General features: G+C 42.8%; 1 protein-coding gene across 1 annotated transcript in view; it reads right to left on the bottom strand.

Annotated features, from left to right (window-relative positions):
- Positions 1–3,051: 3,051 nt before the first annotated feature.
- The window catches only part of LOC126215292 (uncharacterized), an 85,976-nt gene continuing 68,874 nt past the window's right edge, over positions 3,052–20,153 (bottom strand). The window contains exons 4-5 of the mRNA XM_049941978.1: positions 11,598–11,777; positions 3,052–3,407 (exon numbers count right to left, since the gene is read on the bottom strand). Coding sequence (XP_049797935.1) covers positions 3,356–3,407; positions 11,598–11,777 — 232 coding nt within the window. The 3' untranslated portion in view covers positions 3,052–3,355. The remainder of the gene's footprint in view (positions 3,408–11,597; positions 11,778–20,153) is intronic.

Below are 20,153 nucleotides of genomic sequence, written 5' to 3'. Positions count from 1 at the left end.
AAAATTGTAACAAGTGTATGTAGTATATAGATTTAGAAACCAAGTATTGACAAAGATAATCCTCTAAGTATGCACGTGGCGTTTCCTGGGAAAATATGTATAATAGACATTTAGGTATATCTATTCTATTGTTTGCTAGCCTGCCACGCTAAATGTTTTAGCGTGACAGTTGAGGGGGCGATGTAGCGGGGCTTTGAATTTCGCCGCGCTACACTCGTTCCCTCAGATAAAAAATATCCCGTCGCAGTGGTATGAGCGCTCGACGGCAGAGAAAATACTAAAATGGTAACACTTTTTTTGTTTTCTATCCGTTTTTTGTTTTGTCTCTTGTTAGCCGAAGCTTAAGGCAGACGTGATCTGGAAGACATAAAAACAAAATACTTATTAGCTAGTCTTTATCTGATTTTAATGTGTAGACATATTGTGAAAGTTGTTAAGAAATTTGGAGGATGGAAGTAGCAAAGTAAATTAAATTGCATACAGTATCAAGATTATTTTAATTGGTATAAATTAGAAATTCCTGGACAATGAAACTATTGCAAGATTTCGGAGCCGACTTTTCACACAGAAATGAAGGAGATTTTTGAAGACTTGGACGCCGCCCGAAAGAAGACAAGTTAACCTGGTAAAGGATGATATATCTACGCCACTTCCCCATGTCAGTTACATTTTGTTATTCTCTGTTTCTTTTCAGTAAGTTTTGTAGTGGAAATTGGTTTAACTTTTGCTCAAAAACGCCACAAGGACCACCCTAACAATAGCTTTTCCGAATAACGAAGTCCGATAGCTTTTGTGTAATACAAAGTCCGATTTGCTTTTCATTTTTCCCCTTTTTCACGGTCTCTCTTCTCCATTTATTTTTTTTATTAACCACTACATCCTGACCATCAACCCTAATGTTGAGTTTTTTGCTTTTCTTATTTATGCTACTTCTCATTACTTTCATCTTTCTTCAATTTACTCTCAGTCCATATTCTGTACTCATCACAGTGTTCATGCCATTAAACAAATCCTGTAATTCTTCACTTTCACTGAGGATAGCAATGTCATCAGCAAATCTTATTACTGATGTCCTTTCACCTTGAATTTTAATTCCACTCTTGGACCTTTCTTTTATTCCCGCCATTGCTTCTTTGATGTATAGATTGAACAGTAGGGGAGAAAAACTACATCCCTGTCCCACACCCTTTTTAATCCAAGCACTTGGTTCTTTGCTTTCCACTGCTATTATTCCCTCTTGGCTCTTGTACACATTGTATATTACCCATCTCTCCCTATAGCTTATCCCTTTTTTCCACAGAATTTCAAACACCTTGCATCATTTTACATTGCCTAATGCTTTTTGCCGGTCAACAAATCCTATGACTGTCTCTTGATTTTTCTTTAGTCTTGCTTCCATTATCAAGTGCAATGTCAGAACTGCCTCCCTGGTGTCTTTACCTTTCCTAAAGCCAAACTGATCACCATCTAACACATTCTCAACTTTTGTTTCCATTCTTCCGTATATTATTTTTGTGTGAAACTTGGATGCATGAGCTGTTCAGCAGATTGTGTGATAATGTTTGCACTTTTTGGCTCTTGCAATCTACGGAATTGGGTGGATGATGATTTTCCGAAAGTCAGGTGGTATATTGCCAAGACTTCTGCATGCTACACACCAAGGTGAATAGCCTTTTTGTTGCCATGTCTCTCCATGACTTTAGAAATTCTGATGGAGTGTTGTCTATCCCATCTGCCTTATTTATTCTCAAGTCTTCCAAAGCTCTTTCAAACTCTCATTCTAATACTGGATCCCCTACCTCTTCTATATTGACTCCTGTTTCTTCTATCACATCAGACAAATCTTCCTGCTCATAGAGGCCTTCAATGTACTCTTTCCACCTGTCCATTCTCTCCTCTGCATGTAACAGTGGAATTCCCACTGCATTCTTAATATGAATGTCCTTGCTTTTAATTTCACAAAAAAGTTGTTTTGACTTTTCTATATGCGGATTCAGTCCTTCCAACAATCATTTCATTTTCAATTTCTTCACGTTTCATGCAGCCATTTTGTCTTAGTTTCCCTAAACTTCCTATTTATTCCCATTCCTCAGTGGCTTGTATTTCTGTATTCCTGTATTTCCTTGAACATTTTTGTTCTTCCTTTTTTCATCGATCAACTGAAGTATTTCTTCTATTACCCATTGTTTCTTCACAGTTACCTTCTTTGTACCTTTGTACCTTTCTTTTCAACTCCTGTGATTGTCCTTTTTAGAGCTGTCCATTCCACTTCAAGTGTACTGCGTACTGTGTTATTCTGACCTGCTGATCTACAGCCTTAGATAACTTCAAGCATATCTCATCATTCGTTAGCACTCCTGTATCCCACTTCTTTGTGTATTGATTCTTCCTGACTAATGTCTTTAAACTCCAGCCTACTCTTCATCACTACTACATTGTGATCTGAGTCATTATGTGCTCCTGGGTACGCCTTAGAGTCCGGTTTATGATTTTGGAATCTCTCTCTGCCAATCATGTAATCTAACTGAAATCTTCCTGTATCACCCGGTCTTTTCCAAGTATACCTCCTCTTCTTGTGATTCTTGAAGACAGTATTTGCTATTACGAACTGAAATTTATTACAGTATTCAATTAGTCTTGCTCCGCTCTCATTCCTTGTCCCAAGCCCAAATTCTCCTGTAACCTTTTCTTATACTCCTTCCCCTACTACTGCATCCCAGTCCCCCAAGACTCCCTTTACATACTGTATTATCATTTCAATATCTTCATATACTTTCTCTGTCTCTTCATCTTCTGCTTGCGATGTCGGCATATATACCTGAACTATCGTTGTCGGTGTTGGTTTGCTGTCAATTCTGACAAGAACAACCTGATCAGTGAACTGTTCACTGTACACACTCTTTGTCCTACCTTCCTATTCATAACGAATCTACACCTGTTATACCATTTTCTACTGCTGTTGATGTTATCCTATACTCATCTGACCAGAAATCCTCATCTTTTTTCCATTTAATTTCACTTTATTTATTATTTAGCGTATGGCTAATACAGACATATCATGAAATTAAATTACATATACATATGTACATATTGACACACAAGAGTCTTTACAACTGAATATCCAGTCCTTCAATCCAGCACACTGCATCTGGAGTTGTTAGCAGGAAGTCCTCTTTGGAGCTGCCGTGATAGGCTCGAATCCTGCATTCACTGACAATGTGGTGAACAGTCTGGTATGGAGCCCCGCAGTCACAGGCTGGATCAGGCAGCTTCTTCCACTTAAAGAGAGCATCCCAGCATCGGCCATGACCAGTACGGATTCTGATGTGTTGGCAGAAGAGCCAAAACAGTGTTGCTAGAGGAGGCTGAAATGCACGCGTTTAAGCTCACGCAGACTGGCGTGAGGTCTGGAACAAGGTAACGTAATTATAGTAGCCAAAAATAGTACATAGCTTCTGGAATACTTAACTTTAATCCATAATTGGAGAACATCGCTCTTGATGATACATAATTACAATCTCAATATAAACTGGTAATGGCGCCTTGCTAGGTCGTAGCAATTGACGTAGCTGAAGGCTATGCTAACTATCGTCTCTGCAAATGAGAGCGTAATTTGTCAGTGAACCATGGCTAGCAAAGTCGGCTGTACAACTGGGGCGAGTGCTAGGAAGTGTCTCTAGACCTGCCGTGTGGCGGCGCTCGGTCTGCAATCACTGATAGTGGCGACACGCGGGTCCGACGTATACTAACGGACCGCGGCCGATTTAAAGGCTACCACCTAGAAAGTGTGGTGTCTGGCGGTGACACCACAGATTCTGTTGAGAGTAGTCCAGGTCTTGCGTGGTAGGTCGAGTCCACTTGGAAGTTTAGCACCTGAGAAGATGTTATGCAGGTGCACATCTGTCACTGCTTCCCACCGACATTTCCATTCTTCGAGAGGTTTGAAATCCTTAGCAACCATGTCAGCAGCATAGCACAGGGTTGGATAGCGTGATTTCAGTCTCTTACGATTTAAAAGTGGCAGGTCGCTATGCACGGGTAGGTTAGAATTCCTGGAGATCTTGTAGAATTCTCTCATAAGGGCAGTACATCTGCGTAGATCAGGAGGCATTATACCGGTTAACAGTGGAAGCCAATAAACTGGAGTAGGTCTGATTGCGCCAGATATTATGCACATTGTCGCATTCAGCTGGGTATCAACAAGCCTTGTAAGATGACTGTTCGTCCAAACAGGTGCACAATAGTCAGTACTTGAGTACACCGAGCCCAGAGCTGAAGATCGCAGGGTGGTTGCTGAAGATCCCCAGATAGTTCTGCATAGCTTATGGAGGATGTTGTTTCGAGTCCTCAACTTTTGAGCTAAGTTAAGGTGTTGTTTGAAGCATAGTGTACGATCCAGGATGACACCAAGATATTTTGGGTTCCAATTATGATGAAGAATTCTGCCTCTGAAACTTACTTCCAGTTTTACGTTCGCCAACCTGTTATTCAGATGGAAGCAACACACTTCTGTTTTACTCACACTGCGTTGGAGTCTCCAGATTTTGAAGTAATTATCTAATGCAGAATCTCTTCTGTTGTCTTCATTTCCTGATGTTTTACGGCTAGAGCCAGGTCATCGGCATAGCAGTATTTTCTGGAAGAAGTGTCAGGTAGATCAGACAGATATAGGTTGAACAGTAAGGGTGAGAGAACTGATCCTTGAGGCAATCCATTGTTCAGCTTCCTCTCCTTACTTATGTTGCTTCCAGTGATTACCTGGAACTTCCGATCACTTAGCATGCTGTTAATCAGTCGAGCCATTGTTCTGCAGGGTATGATGCAGAGAAATTTGTAGATAAGGCCTTCCCTCCACACAGTGTCGAAGGCGGCAGTTAGATCAACAAATGCCACAGATGTTTTCTGCTTCATTTGGTATCCTGACTCTATGATGGATGTGAGAACAATACTTGGTCGCAGCAGCTACGCCCTGGTCTGAAGCCTGCCTGATCAACTGAAACGTTCTCTAGGATAGCGCTACTTATTCTGTTATATATTAGCCTTTCAAAAAGCTTGTAGCAGCAGCTAAGTAGGGCAATGGGGCAATAGCTTTCTACCTTGTTGCTGGGTTTGCCAGGTTTCAGAACAGATATTATCTTCGCCTTTTTAAACTCCAGTGGAAGTTGACCAGTCAGCAGGATGTCAGTGAAGAATTCTGCCAGCCATTTCTTGGCTTTTCCTCCCATATGGATCAGGAATTCTGGATGGATACCATCGAATCCAGGCGCCTTAAGAGGTTTGAGGTCCTTCAGACCAGAGTCAATGTCTGAAACTGTGAAGGGATGGGTATACTCAGATGAGGGGGATGCCTTCAATTTCAGGTCACGAAGCTGTCGTCTGATATGTCTTGTACGTTTCTTGTCAGGAGGTACTCTTGAGGTAGTAATGATGTGGGAAGCAATTTGGTCTGGTGTTATTTCGGAATTTTTTCTGCATGCTGGCGCACTTCCTCCCAGTTTTCTCAGAAGACTCCACGCTTTCCTGCTCGAGTGGGTAAAGTCCATATTTTCGACTGTTCCTGCCCATTTCTGCCTCTGAGACATGTCCAAACTGGACACGACTCCTGCTATATGTAGATTGGCCCTTTGCATTTCCCTTTGCAAATTTTCTAGCTTCCCTACCACATTCAAGCTTCCAGCAATCAATGCCCCGAGTCATAGGACGTTATCCTTTCATTGATTACTCAACCTTTTTCTCACGGTCACTTCCCCCTCGGCAGTCCCTTCCTGGAGATCCGAATGGAGGATTTTTCCAGAATCTTTTGCGAATGGAGAGATCATTGTGACACTTTATGAGTTACATGCCACATGTCCTGCAGATACATGTTACATGTCTTTAATGCAGTGGTTTCCATTGTCTTCTGCATCCTCACACCTTTGATCATTGCAGATTTTTGCGTGTTTAGGGGCAGTTTCCCACCCCGAGGACAAGAGTGCCCTGAACCTCCATCTGAGCCTCCACCTCTTTGACAAGGACGCTGGCAGAATGAGGGTGACTTCGTATGCCACAAGTCGTAGCCTGCCAATGCTGATCATTTTTATTCAAAATCTAAGCGACAGTGGGGTTCAAACCTAATTCTCATTTCAGAATGTTCTTTCTTCAAACGAGAAAGTGTGTCTTTCGCAACAGCACTCATCCCACACACTATACAAATGCTTTGAGCTTCCTCCGTTGCCTTCAACTCTCCATTAAACCCAAAACAGACAATATGAAAAATGTTGGACCTATTTCCTCTTTCAACTATTTTACAACACTTAAACAATGTTCGTAAGTTTCAAGTATGCAAACTCCAATACGTAACATCAAAATAAATACGAGAACTTCAAATAAGAAAGTGACAGTGGAAGAGTACAGTCACAGCACCGGGCTGCTACCACACGGTCATACGGCGCTAGATGACAGGTGGCCAGCAGCTGGTAGCCACTGTAAGGGCCGGCAAACTTGCAAGTGTGAACTGTTCTGATAATGACACAGTGACAAGCTGTTCTGCAGAATTGTTTCCGGAAGTTTTTGCTATTACTGATGTGTTAGAATGTGAAGTGAATTATCTTCGAAGTTCCATCAGATGGATAACTTTAACAGAAAGTTGAAATACAGTGTAAAAACTAGAGAAAGTACTGGACACAACTTTGTGTCTACATCGCGTGTCTCACAACCGATACAGCACAACTCGAGAAGAAGTCCTCCAGACACTTCCGTATCCTACATCGCGCATACGGACGGGGTCAGAATTCTGAGGGGTGGACAATTTCATTGCCCCCTAAAGTGAACGACTCAGACTTTTTTTAAGTCTCTGCGGTGGCCAAGTTTTTGCACCCGAGACCGTACACCGTTCCGGCGTCAATCCTACGGCGGAATCCACCACTCGTAGTGGTGGCACGTCAGTCTTTCGGCAATCCGTGACCTGACAATTTAATCGGGTGAGAGATACGGGGGACGTGCCGCCTAGGCGTACCGACGACCGTCCTCCACGTCGAGCCGGGTCAATTTGTACGTCATCCTGTCGAGAGACGTCACAGAGGCCCCAAACGGCACGTCACAGCCTGTGGACTTGACACGTCACAAGTGTAAGAAACTACCAGTAGTACCGATAAGCGGAAATCTCATTCCGTATTCGATGCCGTCCCGTACACGTCACACGTCCGGCCCGTACGACAACGAAAGAGGCTACCTCGCAAACGTTTTTTCTCCTCTCAGCCTCCACACCTTCAAGTAACGGCAGAACCAGACGATGTGGCGCTGCTCCTGTGTGCAGTGTTGCTGTCGGCCACACTGCTGCCAGCACACCTCTCTTTGCTGCAGCAGTGTGGGAAACTGCAACAACGGTCGCCACGCTACAGTCAGTATCTCGCTCTCGACGAACGAGATTCGGCCGCGTGACCCTACGTGACCGAAAGAACGACGTGTCTGTCGCCTCGGGCCTCAGTCGCTGAGGACCGTCGACATCCCGGATCGAACTGACCACGGGTCTCCTAAACCTATCCGTTCCACGTCTGCATTATATTGGGTCGGTGCGTAAGTTCGTAGAGTTTTTCCGTAAGTTCAATAAACGCGACAGATGCACATTACGGAGCCTTTTGTCACCGATATTCTCCTTTAATATTTACGACAGTTTCCCAATGCCGGGGTAACTTTACCGATATGCGGCAATAGAAATCGGACGGTTTTGAGGTGAAGAACTCGTCGAGCCGTGTTCGGAATGTATTTTCGTCGGGAAACGGAGTTTCTTTAAGATTGTCTAACAGAGTGGAAAAGGTGAAAATGTGAGGTGCGGAATGACTTCCCCGACTCTGTACAGTGTCTACTGTCAGTCTATCGGAATGCAGGTGGGTGTTATCGTGTAGTAGCATCACTTCGTGCAGTCTTCCCGGCTGTCGTTATCACACTGCATCTGCCGGACATCTCGGTCGTCGACAATAAAAGTCGGCAGTGACGGTTAAACCTCGGGGAAGCAGTTCGTAGTACGACAGACCGTCGGCTGTTCCGCCACACGCGTAACATTATCTTTTGTGAATGCGCACGGGTTTTTATATGAGGAGATGTTCCTTTGTTTGGTCTCAGCCATTCCATTATTTTCCTTATCTTAGCATAAAGACACCATTTCTTCTCACCAGCAACGATACAGCACAGGAATGCCGGGTGTTATTTGCAGCCGACTGACGATGAGCGAGCAGGTGTGCACGTACGGCCAGCCACTGATTTTTGTGATTTTGGGTTAGATGGTACGATATCTATGTATCTGATTTTTCAACCTTCCTCACTGCATGTAAATGTCGCACAACGGTGGAATTGTGACCGTTCGTCACATTTGCCAGTTCTGGACAACAATGACACGGACCATTGTGCATTATTGTGTTTAAACGATCAGAACCTTAAGATCTTGCCGAATGCCGAGAGTTACTAGTGTCACAATGACCTAACTTAAAACGAGAAAACCGTTTCCTTGCTGTACTCTGACCGACTGCATTATCCCTACATGTGGTGCAAATGTTTCTCGTTGCCTCCGCTGCTGTCACCTCTCTACTGGACTCGATCAGAAGAATAAGTCAAAAATGTTGAGATTTCTCCACTTGGCACTCCATTTCCTAGTGTCCAAAGCTCCACTCTGCCTCAAAATGACAATATGTAAACTCAAATGGCAACAGTAAACTGTTGTTGTTGTTGTGGTCTTCAGCCTTGAGACTGGTTTGATGCAGCTCTCCATGCTACTCTATCCTGTGCAAGTTTCTTCATCTCCCAGTACCTACTGCAACCTACATCCTTCTGAATCTGCTTAGTGTATTCATCTCTTGGTCTCCCTCTACGATTTTTACCCTCCACGCTGCCCTCCAATGCTAAATTTGTGATCCCTTGATCCCTCAAAGCATGTCCTACCAACCGATCCCTTCTTCTAGTCAAGTTGTGCCACAAACTTCTCTTCTCCCCAATCCTATTCAATACCTCCTCATTAGTTATGTGATCTACCCACCTTATCTTCAGCATTCTTCTGTAGCACCACATTTCGAAAGCTTCTATTCTCTTCTTGTCCAAACTCGTTATCGTCCATGTTTCACTTCCATACCTGGCTACACTCCATACAAATACTTTCAGAAACGACTTCCTGACACTTAAATCTATACTCGATGTTAACAAATTTCTCTTCTTCAGAAACGATTTCCTTGCCATTGCCAGTCTACATTTTATTTTCTCTCTACTTCAACCATCATCAGTTATTTTGCTCCCCAAATAGCAAAACACATTTACTACTTTAACCGTCTCATTTCCTAATCTAATACCCTCAGCACGACTACATTCCATTACCCTCGTTTCGTTTTTGTTGATGTTCATCTTATATCCTCCTTTCACAACACCTGTCCATTCCGTTCAACTGCTCTTCCAGGTCCTTTGCTGTCTCTGACAGAATTACAATATCATTGGTTAACCTTAAAGTTTTTATTTCTTTTCCATGGATTTTAATACCTACTCCGAATTTTTCTTTTGTTTCCTTTACTGCTTGCTCAATATACAGATTGAATAACATCGGGGACAGGCTACAACCCTGTCTCACTCCTTTCCCAACCACTGCTTCCCTTTCATGCCCCTCGGCTCTTGTAACTGCCATCTGGTTTCTGTACAAATTGTAAATAGCCTTTCGCTCCCTGTATTTTACCCCTGCCACCTTCAGAATTTGAAAGAGAGTATTCCAGTTAACGTTGTCAAAAGCTTTCTCTAAGTCTACAAATGCTAGAAACGTAGGTTTGCCTTTTCTTAATCTTTCTTCTAAGATAAGTCGTAAGGTTAGTATTGCCTCACGTGATCCAACATTTCTACGGAATCCAAACTGATCTTCCCCGAGGTCCGCTTCTACTAGTTTTTCCATTTGTCTGTAAGGAATTCGCGTTAGTATTTTGCAGCTGTGACTTATTAAACTGATAGTTTGGTAATTTTCACATCTGTCAACACCTGCTTTCTTTGGGATTGGAATTATTATGTTCTTCTTGAAGTCTGAGGGTATTTCGCCTGTCTCATACATCTTGCTCACCAGGTAGTAGAGTTTTGTCATGACTGGCTCTCCCAAGGCCATCAGTAATTCTAATGGAATGTTGTCTACTCCCGGGGCCTTGTTTCGACTCAGGTCTTTCAGTGCTCTGTCAAACGCTTCACGCAGTATCTTATCTCCCATTTCGTCTTCATCTACATCCTCTTCCATTTCCATAATATTGTCCTCAAGTACATCGCCCTTGTATAAACCCTCTATATACTCCTTCCACCTTTCTGCCTTCCCTTCTTTGCTTAGAACTGGGTTGCCATCTGAGCTCTTGATATTCATTCAAGTAGTTCTCTTTTCTCCAAAGGTCTCTTTAATTTTCCTGTAGGCAGTATCTATCTTACCCCTAGTGAGATAAGCCTCTACATCCTTACATTTGTCCTCTAGCCATCCCTCCTTAGGCATTTTGCATTTCCTGTCGATCTCATTTTTGAGATGTTTGTATTCCTTTTTGCCTGCTTCAATCACTGCATTTTTATATTTTCTCCTTTCATCAATTAAATTCAATATTTCTTCTGTTACCCAAGGATTTCTATTAGCCCTCGTCTTTTTACCTACTTGATCCCCTGCTGACTTCACTACTTCATCCGTCAGAGGTACCCATTCTTCTTCTACTGTATTTCTTTCGCCCATTCCTGTCAATTGTTCCCTTATGCTCTCCCTCAAACTCTCTACAACCTCTCGTTCTTTCAGTTTATCCAGGTCCCATCTCCTTAAATTCCCACCTTTTTGCAGTTTCTTCAGTTTCAATCTGTAGTTCATAACCAATAGATTGTGGTCAGAATCCACATCTGCCCCTGGAAATGTCTTACAATTTAAAACCTGGTTCCTAAATCTCTGTCTTACCATTATATAATCTATCTGATACCTTTTAGTATCTCCAGGATTCTTCCAGGTATACAACCTTCTTTTATGATTCTTGAACAGTGAACTACAAATAAAAAATGACAATTGACAAATAAACCTGTAGAAACTAGAATAGAAACATGTAAAACAAAAACTGTACGAGTTATGCACCAACTCAATAGCTGTGGGATCCCGAGCGATGCAAGGGACGCTGTCGTCAAATGATAAACTACCGTGACTGCAGGCCACAATCCTGCAGCTGGCGTTTTCTGATACTTGCTGGCAGACATTTCTCCATCTTAGATGAGGCAGTAACGTGACCTTTGGGCAAACAACATTCACGTGTGATTTCTGAATGAGAAACTCGCTATGTGATCTTCCTTTACATACATAAGATACGTGGTGTTACTTCTACCCAGTCTGTGTGGCTGCACTGAAATGCTAATCGTCTGTATATCCAAACGTTCAGTACACTACTTGCCAACTTGATATTTGCTGCCTACTGCCGCTACATATTGCAGTTCTAATTGCCAATAGTTTATTTTCTTTTAGGGTCGTGACTTAAAGGTTCTTAATGCAATTTCAAACACCACATTTATGAGTCATTTCTGCAACTGTCAACTGCTTCAGCAATTATAGTTTCATTGCTCAGTTAAAGTACATTCCAGTGAGCAACACTACTTACATTTCAAGATGTTCCAGACGGTAGATCTGAGATAAGGCAGTATCAGACAGTTTCTCAGCATATTTGATAGACAGTTCTCGCAAAGCAGAGCACCCGTGGCTGATGGCAATCACTGCGTCATCATCCAGTCTGCACCCATTATGTAGATGTAGCGCTCTCAGCTTTGGAAGCCCTCCGTTCCTTAAAATAAAATGGAGTACATAGTTTATGTTGAGCCACATAATTTTGTCTTGATAATGGTTGGTGGGGGAGGGGGAAGAGAGAGAGAGAGAGAGAGAGAGAGAGAGAGAGAGAGAGAGAGAGAGAGAGAGCGCAATCTTGACACTATCTGTTTGCAAGAAGGTGACACAACCTGCTTGCCAATTTTGACAACCTTGCCATGCTAATTGAATCTACCTGGAAAGAAACTCTCATGAAAAGATTTAAATCATAACACTACATTGTCCAGAAGTGTCCAAGTCATAGATCACAACACCCTACATGACTTGGTTAAGTTAGTATTGTTAGAACACTGAAAAGTAATGCAGTTGTAGTTGTTAAGTGTAATATTTTCCCAGAGAACAAATATTTGATTGTGACTGGTTCAAGACATACTTGATCCATCACAATTGTGATCACTCTGATACGGAGGTGGTTGTTATACAGCTTTGGGGGTGGGGGGTGGGGGGGAACCCCGACAATAAGGTAATATTAGTGTAGGCAATGTGAATTTCAGCAAAATTTTCCAAATAACCGGAGTCAGAAAAGCAATGTTGGGGAGCTATGACTGAAAAATGGTAATAAACACACATAAGTTTCTGTGTGTGTGTGTGTGTGTGTGTGTGTGTGTGTGTGTGTGTGTGTGTGTGTGTGTGTCGACAAGTGTGATTTTGTCAGAATAAGGTGTACTTGTCAGACACACTCTACATTAGCAATAATTAAAATATGTGGCCTTTAGATTTCATCATTGCACCTTACAGTACCACACGTCCATCATAGTGCAGCACTGTTTCTCCAGTACAAATTATTATTTTAAAATGTTAATGACATTATGGTACAATTAGCATAGTCGATTTGTTAGTCGAGCATTAGCCAGTCGACATGAAAAAACTTCACATAAAATGTAACTGGCCACAGACAAGATGGTAAAGTTGACCTGGACTTGATTGATCAGCAGACACCATCATCTGTTAATTTAAAAGCACACACATTTCCGTGTGCTTGCCGTCTATTGGCTACCCCTCCACAATGGTGCAGTTACGACCTATGGTTATTCAGAAAATTCTGCTCAATTTGACATCCTCTACCATCCTCCAAAGTGACCAACATGCTTTTTTTTTCTCTCTCTTACATTACATCGTCTCATAAGTTTATTCGCTTTTCATTACAGTACAATCACAAAGAACATCTGGGAACACAACTCCGTGCAGCACGGCTACGACAAAGTGTCTGCCGACCTGTCTGCTTACACACTTCACACATGAGGTTGTGCACAATGTAACTAAGTAAGGTGGATTGGTTTTGTAAATAAACTATTTATTTCTTGCAGTATACATCATAATTGTTGACAATGTACTGCCATTCTCTAGGAGCTTGTAAATGCCTTTCTTTCAAAATATGCGAGTTTTCAGGTTGACAAACTCTTCGAGATTCATTCTGTCGTCTTCCAAGGAGGTGATGCATTTGCCACTCAGAAAATTCTGCAGGAAATAAAACACACGTAAGTCGGAGGGGGCGAAGTCTAGTGAATACAGCAGTTGGGATAACACATCCCACTCAAAAGAACACACCTTTTGATGGGTCACCATAGAGGTACGTGGTCTGGCATTACGGTGAAAGATGAAATTGTGTCCCACGTACAGTCATTTCTCATCGACTGCTGCCTTGAGACGAGCAAACTGTGAAGAGTATCTCTCGGAAGTGGTAGTGTCATTTGGAAGAAGTTCGTAATACGGGATGCCTTTACAATCCCACTGGGTGCATAGCAGAGCCCCTCTTATATGCAGCCCCAGTTTAGAAACCGACAGTGGTGGCTATTCTGTCTCGTGCCACAATTTACTCTTCCGGGCATTGTTGTACGTGATCCACTTCTCACCTCCAGTCAATAGCCCTTCCAGAAAAGGACCATTCTGATTGTGTCTCAATAAGGAGTCACAGATGGACATGCACTGAATCAAATTCAGCTTCACTCAATTGACAAGGAACCCATACATCACTAATATTTCTGTAACCCTTCTTCTTCAAGCTCCTGGCTACAGTAGCATAAATGGCACTGAGCTCCAATGCCAACAACAGCGTTGTCATTCGTGGACTGTTGACTGTCGTGTCATTAAGCCTTCCCACTTCTGCAGCCATTGGCTGTCCGGATTAAGGTTTGTCTGTTAGGGCAAAATTCCCAGTTTCAAACTGACTAAACCACTATTGACACGCTTGAGCCGTTACTGCATTGTCTCCATATACAGCACAACTCTTCTTCCATCACTGTGACGCAATTTTGCAGCTTACGATAGAGTAACAGAAAAAGATGTCGGAAATGTTCCTTCTTGCTTTCCGTAGCTTGCAAACACACATTCACACTGTTCCGTCCAATGCCGAGCACAGACACACACTGTCATATCGAACGACATGTCATGTTGACCTCTATGTCGTAGGAGCAGTTAGGCAACTGTGCTACCCTGGGGGGCAAGGTGGGTGCAGAGGCACTATAGATGGAGTGTGAGTAATACGACAAACAAACAAATATTTGATCAACACTAGCCATCAGTTTTTATTTTTTTTTTCGCACGATCGAGATTGTGAAAATAAGCATTTCTTGAAATGTATACAACAGTGGTACACGGTACGATGAAATTTCATCCGTCATCACAGATGCATAAGGGCTGATCCAGATGTAAAGTTCCCCAAGAGCTCCAGGTAGGCGAAATCCGTCGACACCACTGTGCGTGGCTGTTCCCCCACTGTCAATTCTGCCCAGCTGTATTTAACTGTGCCGCTCAGTACTGGCTCGGCAGCTGCGCGCAATGGAGGTGCCCTCAGTTGACCCCGCCAAATGCAAGATTCGTTCCGTAATTCTGTTTCTGCACATGAGAGGGACTCCACCAGTGGATATTGATAGTCAGTTAACACAAGTGTACGACAAGTGTATGTCCGTTCAACACGTCCGAAAATGATGCCGAGTGCCGGTCGGAAGGAGGTCCACGATGAAGTACGGAGTGGAAGACCTCCAGTTTTGGAGGCAATTATCGAGATGGTTCAACACGAAGTGCTTCGAGAGAGAAGAATCACTGTCCGAGAACTCGTTGCTCGGGTTCCTGGGAGTTCTTACGGTTCAATTAGCAGTTAAAAGAGCTTTGACAGAAAAATTGGGGTATCACAAGTGTTGCACTCGACGGGTACCACGTACGCTGACAGCAGAACACAAGGAGAAATGCCTTCACTGTGCTCGCCAGTTTTTTCCAAAGTATCAAGAAGATAAGGAAGGGCTATCGGATTCCATCGTTATGGGAGACAAAATGTGGGAGTTTCATTTCACTCCTGAAAGGAAAGAAAAATCCAAACAATGGCGTCACTCAGGATCACCAGTCACAAACTCCTTCTGCTGGCAAAGTCACGGCCACTGTGTTTTGGGATCATAAGCAGATACTGGTGGCTGATTTCATGGAACCCGGGACAACAATCAGCTCAGACAGTTCCTGTCAAACACGACGGAAATTCAGGCGAACTATCCAGAACTGCCGGAGAGGACAGGTGACAGAAGGTGCAATGCTGCTTCAGGATAACGCCTGACCTCATGTCTCCTGGCAAACCCAGGGACATCTGACAAAGTTTGGTCGGACTGTCATGCCGCACTCACCGTACGGTCTGGAATTTGCACCTAGTGATTATAATTTGTTCCCTAAGTTAAAGGAACACTCGGAAAGCAAATGCTTCTAGAGCGACAATGAAGTCAAAGAAGAGGTGAAATGTTTCCTCAATGGCTTGGTGACAGTTCTATGACAAAGGGGTACAGAAATTGGAGCAGCATCTACAAAAATGCATAGAAAAAGATGGGAATTATGTAGGAAAATAGAGCTAAGTTTCTTCTTTTCAACAATGACAATTTCTAAGAGGTTAATTATTGTCTTTTTGTAAAAAAACCTTACTTCCAGATCAGCCATCATACTTCACGACTTGTAAAACTCATGTTTGATCCTTGGTCCAAACACTATTTTTTTGTGCTCCTCCCCACGCACAAGTGTGTGCGTGTGGGGAGGGGGGAGGAGCACAAAAAATAGTGTCTGGACCAAGGATCAAACATGAGTTGTCAAAACACACACACACACACACACACACACACACACACACACACACACACACACACACACATGAAAACAAATACATAGTGTTACACAAGTTATATTACAGTCTTTTAGGAGTTTTAGAGGGAATTTTGTAGCTTAAGTTTTGATAAGGAGCCTATGTGTGGAAATTTACTCTTTTGATGTAAATTAAGTTTGAAGAACAGACTACTTTCAAGCCTCCCACTTCACTGTATGTGTAGCAACCGAGTAGAGGTCAGCATTTTCAATCCATGTTGTAGCTATGGGACCATGTACACTTTCAGACTATAATAGTGGCCGTGAGAAATTACTACTTTCACACCTAGGAGGCATCGACTGCTGTGCTCCACAGACCCACTGATTTTTTCAACTTTGAAGAGGACATCCTTCATTGAGCAGGAGAGAACCCGATGACGTGCACCTGAACCACTGCCTTGTTGTGCCTTGGGGTCCCGTAGAGCACGCAGGCCGGGTCATTGTCTCTGTTGTGTGTGTAGTGTGAAGCGAGTGATTTCAAAGTCATCCAGTATTCAAACTTATTTTACATCCAAACAGTAAATTTCAGAACATGAGTTCCTTTTCAGAACTTTACCTACCAAAACCCTTCACAACTTTCAGAAGCCTGTGCTCTGAATTGTGAAACACCTTGTATAAGCATTTTTTAAGGACATATGAATAAGAAAAATCAAGCAAACACAATATATATATTTCAGTGACTCACTGATTTTCTTGCTGCCGTGCAAGTCTTCACTTCATGTTAGAAGGAATTGACGGCATGGGAGTAGAAAAAGCTGAGAAATTCACTGCATGAATACTGCTAACTTGTCTTTTGTTTATGAAGATAGCACTCTCGGTGGTTAATCTTGCCGTGTACCCTACATACAATAATATAGTGAGAAATACTGGGGCTGCAACTGATTATGTCAAAATACTACAAATCAGTCTGTAAAACCTGCTGCAAGAAGTGTGAGTCGAACCCAAGTTAACCGATTGTGTTGTGTTACTCAATTCCTGTAAATAAAATGCACTAGTTTCTGATAAAAAACTTGAAGTTTTTGAAATAAATCATTCGATGAGCTTGAGACACAGACACACACACACTAACACACACACACACAAAACTATGCCAGCTGGATACACAATTTTTGCGTGTGCGTGCATGGTTATTTTATTTTATTTTATTTTATTAAGGACGACTTTCTGCCTGAAAGCTTTACATGTTTAGCAGTCTTATTTTGCCTGTTTGCGCCTCCTCCATGCGATGAGTAGGGATCTATCCTTTCCATAATATTGCTGTTATTCCAACCTGGACTTTCCTTTATTGAATATTACCTAGACGTTGTGAAAGAAGTTAGCATCTACAATATGATTTAGCTGTAACTACTACTGTTTCAGAAACCTGTACATTGCCACTTATTTTCACAAATGTGCTATACTTGTTATATGACGTTGGAGTAATTACTTCACTTTCATGTAATACTACTACTACTACTACTACTCCTCACACCTTCCGTATCTATTACCTACACCTATATGTGATTCTTCATTATCTTACTTTTCATTACTTTTCACACGATTACACTAATGGTTCCTATATGTTACAATTTTTGATTTTCGGTTGTACTCTGGCTTTCCATTTTATAGTAATAAATTTTTTCTGTTTTTATGTCTAGATTTAAAGTTTTATCTGACATGTTGTAGCAACTTTCAACACTGAAAGCATGAAGCAGCATTAGCTGTATCTTTGCCTTGGTCTTTCTGTCTGTCTATGATCAGATACTCTGACCTGATTTGCTTACAATTAGTTATAGCTGAACACAGCCTCTTTTGTGCAAAGATACTGGTTTGATTCTGTAGATGTTCAGTAGTTCAGACAGGGCAATATTTACACAGATTGCCATACAGATATGATATGTGAATAATATTGATTTTTGAATCTGTATTAGTTTATACCAGATCCTGTATAACTGAATGGACTTCATGTATTTCTGTTTGTTTCATGCTTTGTTTTGACATGTATAACTGTTTGAAACAAACCAGTACCAATAACTATAAAAGATGTCTAAACACCTGCACATCCTGCACTTCACAAAATTTAAACTCACAGCAGCTCACATCCCTTGCCCAATGCCACAGTTTGCAAGGGCCTTCTTCTCCAAGTACATCTACAACAGATCAAAATCAGTAATTCTTTACTCTCTTAGGAACCATCAGGTTCCATACCTGAAATGTGTGAATAAGAAAATGTTTAAAATGGCTCTGAGCACTATGGGACTTAACATCTGAGGTCATCAGTCCCCTAGAACTTAGAACTACTTAAACCTAACTAACCTAAGGACATCACACACATCCACGCCCGAGGCAGGATTCGAACCTGCGGCCGTAGCGGTTCCAGACTGAAGCGCCTAGAACCGCTCAGCCACAGCGGCCGGCAATGTGTGAATAAAACAGGCTCAAATGTTAACATTTTCACAATTCCACCTGCTTAAAAAATGATCTCGCATCGCGACCTCACACCCAAATTACTTCTGAAAAATGAGGGACAGTGACTCTCATCCTTTAACAGGCACTACTTCAGAGCGGCTGTAAACACTCTGGCTGAAGTTTGTGAAAATTGGTAGATCAGTGTCTGTTCTCTGCTTACCAGAATTCTAAGAAGAAACAACAAATTACATGTGTTGAAGTGTGACATTTGATTTGGATACATTAAAGACAGTGGCAGACACGCTCTGAAGCTGCAACCAAATGGGTTTCATTCCTTTCGAGTGAAGATTCAACGACACCAAAATCGTTTACGTTAAAACTAAAATGTCTATTTCCAAATTTAAAGAAAATGAACTGTAACTGACAGATGCAAGTGATAAGGTACAATCAGTATTCCTAGATTTCCAAGCGGTATTTGAGACTGCACCACACTGTTCACGGATAACCCGGAATGGACGGGGCAGGTGAGGGTCTACTAATTTACGGGAAGTTATATAAAATAGTACAGTACCCGTGTACCACACTCTTGAAAATCAACACTGAACTGCACCGAATAACTTCTCGTTAGAGGACTAAGCAGCTACTGCAATCCTGTACAATAAGAACTACACAATCGAACAGCAATACAAAACAGACAACGTGTGAGGCAGGTAGGGGGAGGGACAATAGAGGGGAAGATCCCTCAGTGTCGCCCGAGGGAGCGAGCGGGGACGTGGCGGGGACAGGAAGGTGGGCCGTCAAGTGCAGACTGCGAGACTGTCGGAAGGAGAGGAGGGGGAGAGGAGAGGAGCGGAGAAGGGGAAAGAACTGTGCCGGTGCACTAGTGGAATAGAAAGTGAGTAGGGCTGGAGAGGCAGTGGAGAAGGAGAGAAAGGCAAGTGGAGGGCAGGGACTAGCAGAGACTCACAAGGCCAGGGGGTCGTGTCGCAAGATACTTCCCACCCGGACAGCTGAGAAAACCCAATTACGGCGAGAAGAATCCGTACGGCACAGACAGTGAAGTATTGACCGAAGTCTAGAGTACCACGTGAGACGGCACGCTCGGCATCTGGACGGTCACACTCGAGCGGTGGGTATTCGTGTGGAGAGTGCGCTCGTCAGTGGCCACGTACCGTGCAGTACGGTGGTCGTAGCTCAGTAGGTAGGCGACACAGCTCCTTCCACAGGTAACTCTACCTCTGATGGGGTGGAAGATGTCCGCAGTAAGTGGTAGTGGGGGGAAGTACGGGAGAGGTCTTGCAGCCTCGCATCTAGATCTATTACAGAGGTATACGGGGTGTCCGTAAAGTCCCTTTACAACTTCAAAATTTTATTATAATGGCAGTTGTTGAAACATTTTAACAAAATTTCTTTTATTGTAATCACTCTCTACTAAAGTATTTATATATACTAAAATTTTGGGTTTCAGATACCCTGTTGACGGAAGGGACTGAAGCTCTATACAATGGCAGCTGCTCAAGAGAAGGCACAATGTGTGTCCCGGTTTATCGAGACAAAACGGGACGTTCAGACTCGACGAAATTTTAGATCGGAGTACGGAAGAGATCCACCGTCGCGGCCTTCGATCCGTGCGTGGCACAAAAAATTTACGGAGACGGAGACAGTGTCGGATAAAACGAGGAGTCGGTGACCGAGAACACCGATCGTGTTTTAAACGTATTCGCTCGTTCACCTACGAAGTCCGTCCGCACTGCTGCCAGACAGTTGCAACTACCACGTTCGACTGTGCGTAAGGTCCTCCAAAAGAACTTACAGTTGTACAGTTACAAAGTGC

The sequence above is a fragment of the Schistocerca nitens genome, chromosome 12 (genome assembly GCF_023898315.1).
Source record: "Schistocerca nitens isolate TAMUIC-IGC-003100 chromosome 12, iqSchNite1.1, whole genome shotgun sequence".
NCBI lineage: Eukaryota > Metazoa > Arthropoda > Insecta > Orthoptera > Acrididae > Schistocerca > Schistocerca nitens.
The sequence above is the reverse complement of the archived record's forward strand: the minus strand, read 5'-3'. Positions and strand labels throughout refer to the sequence as shown.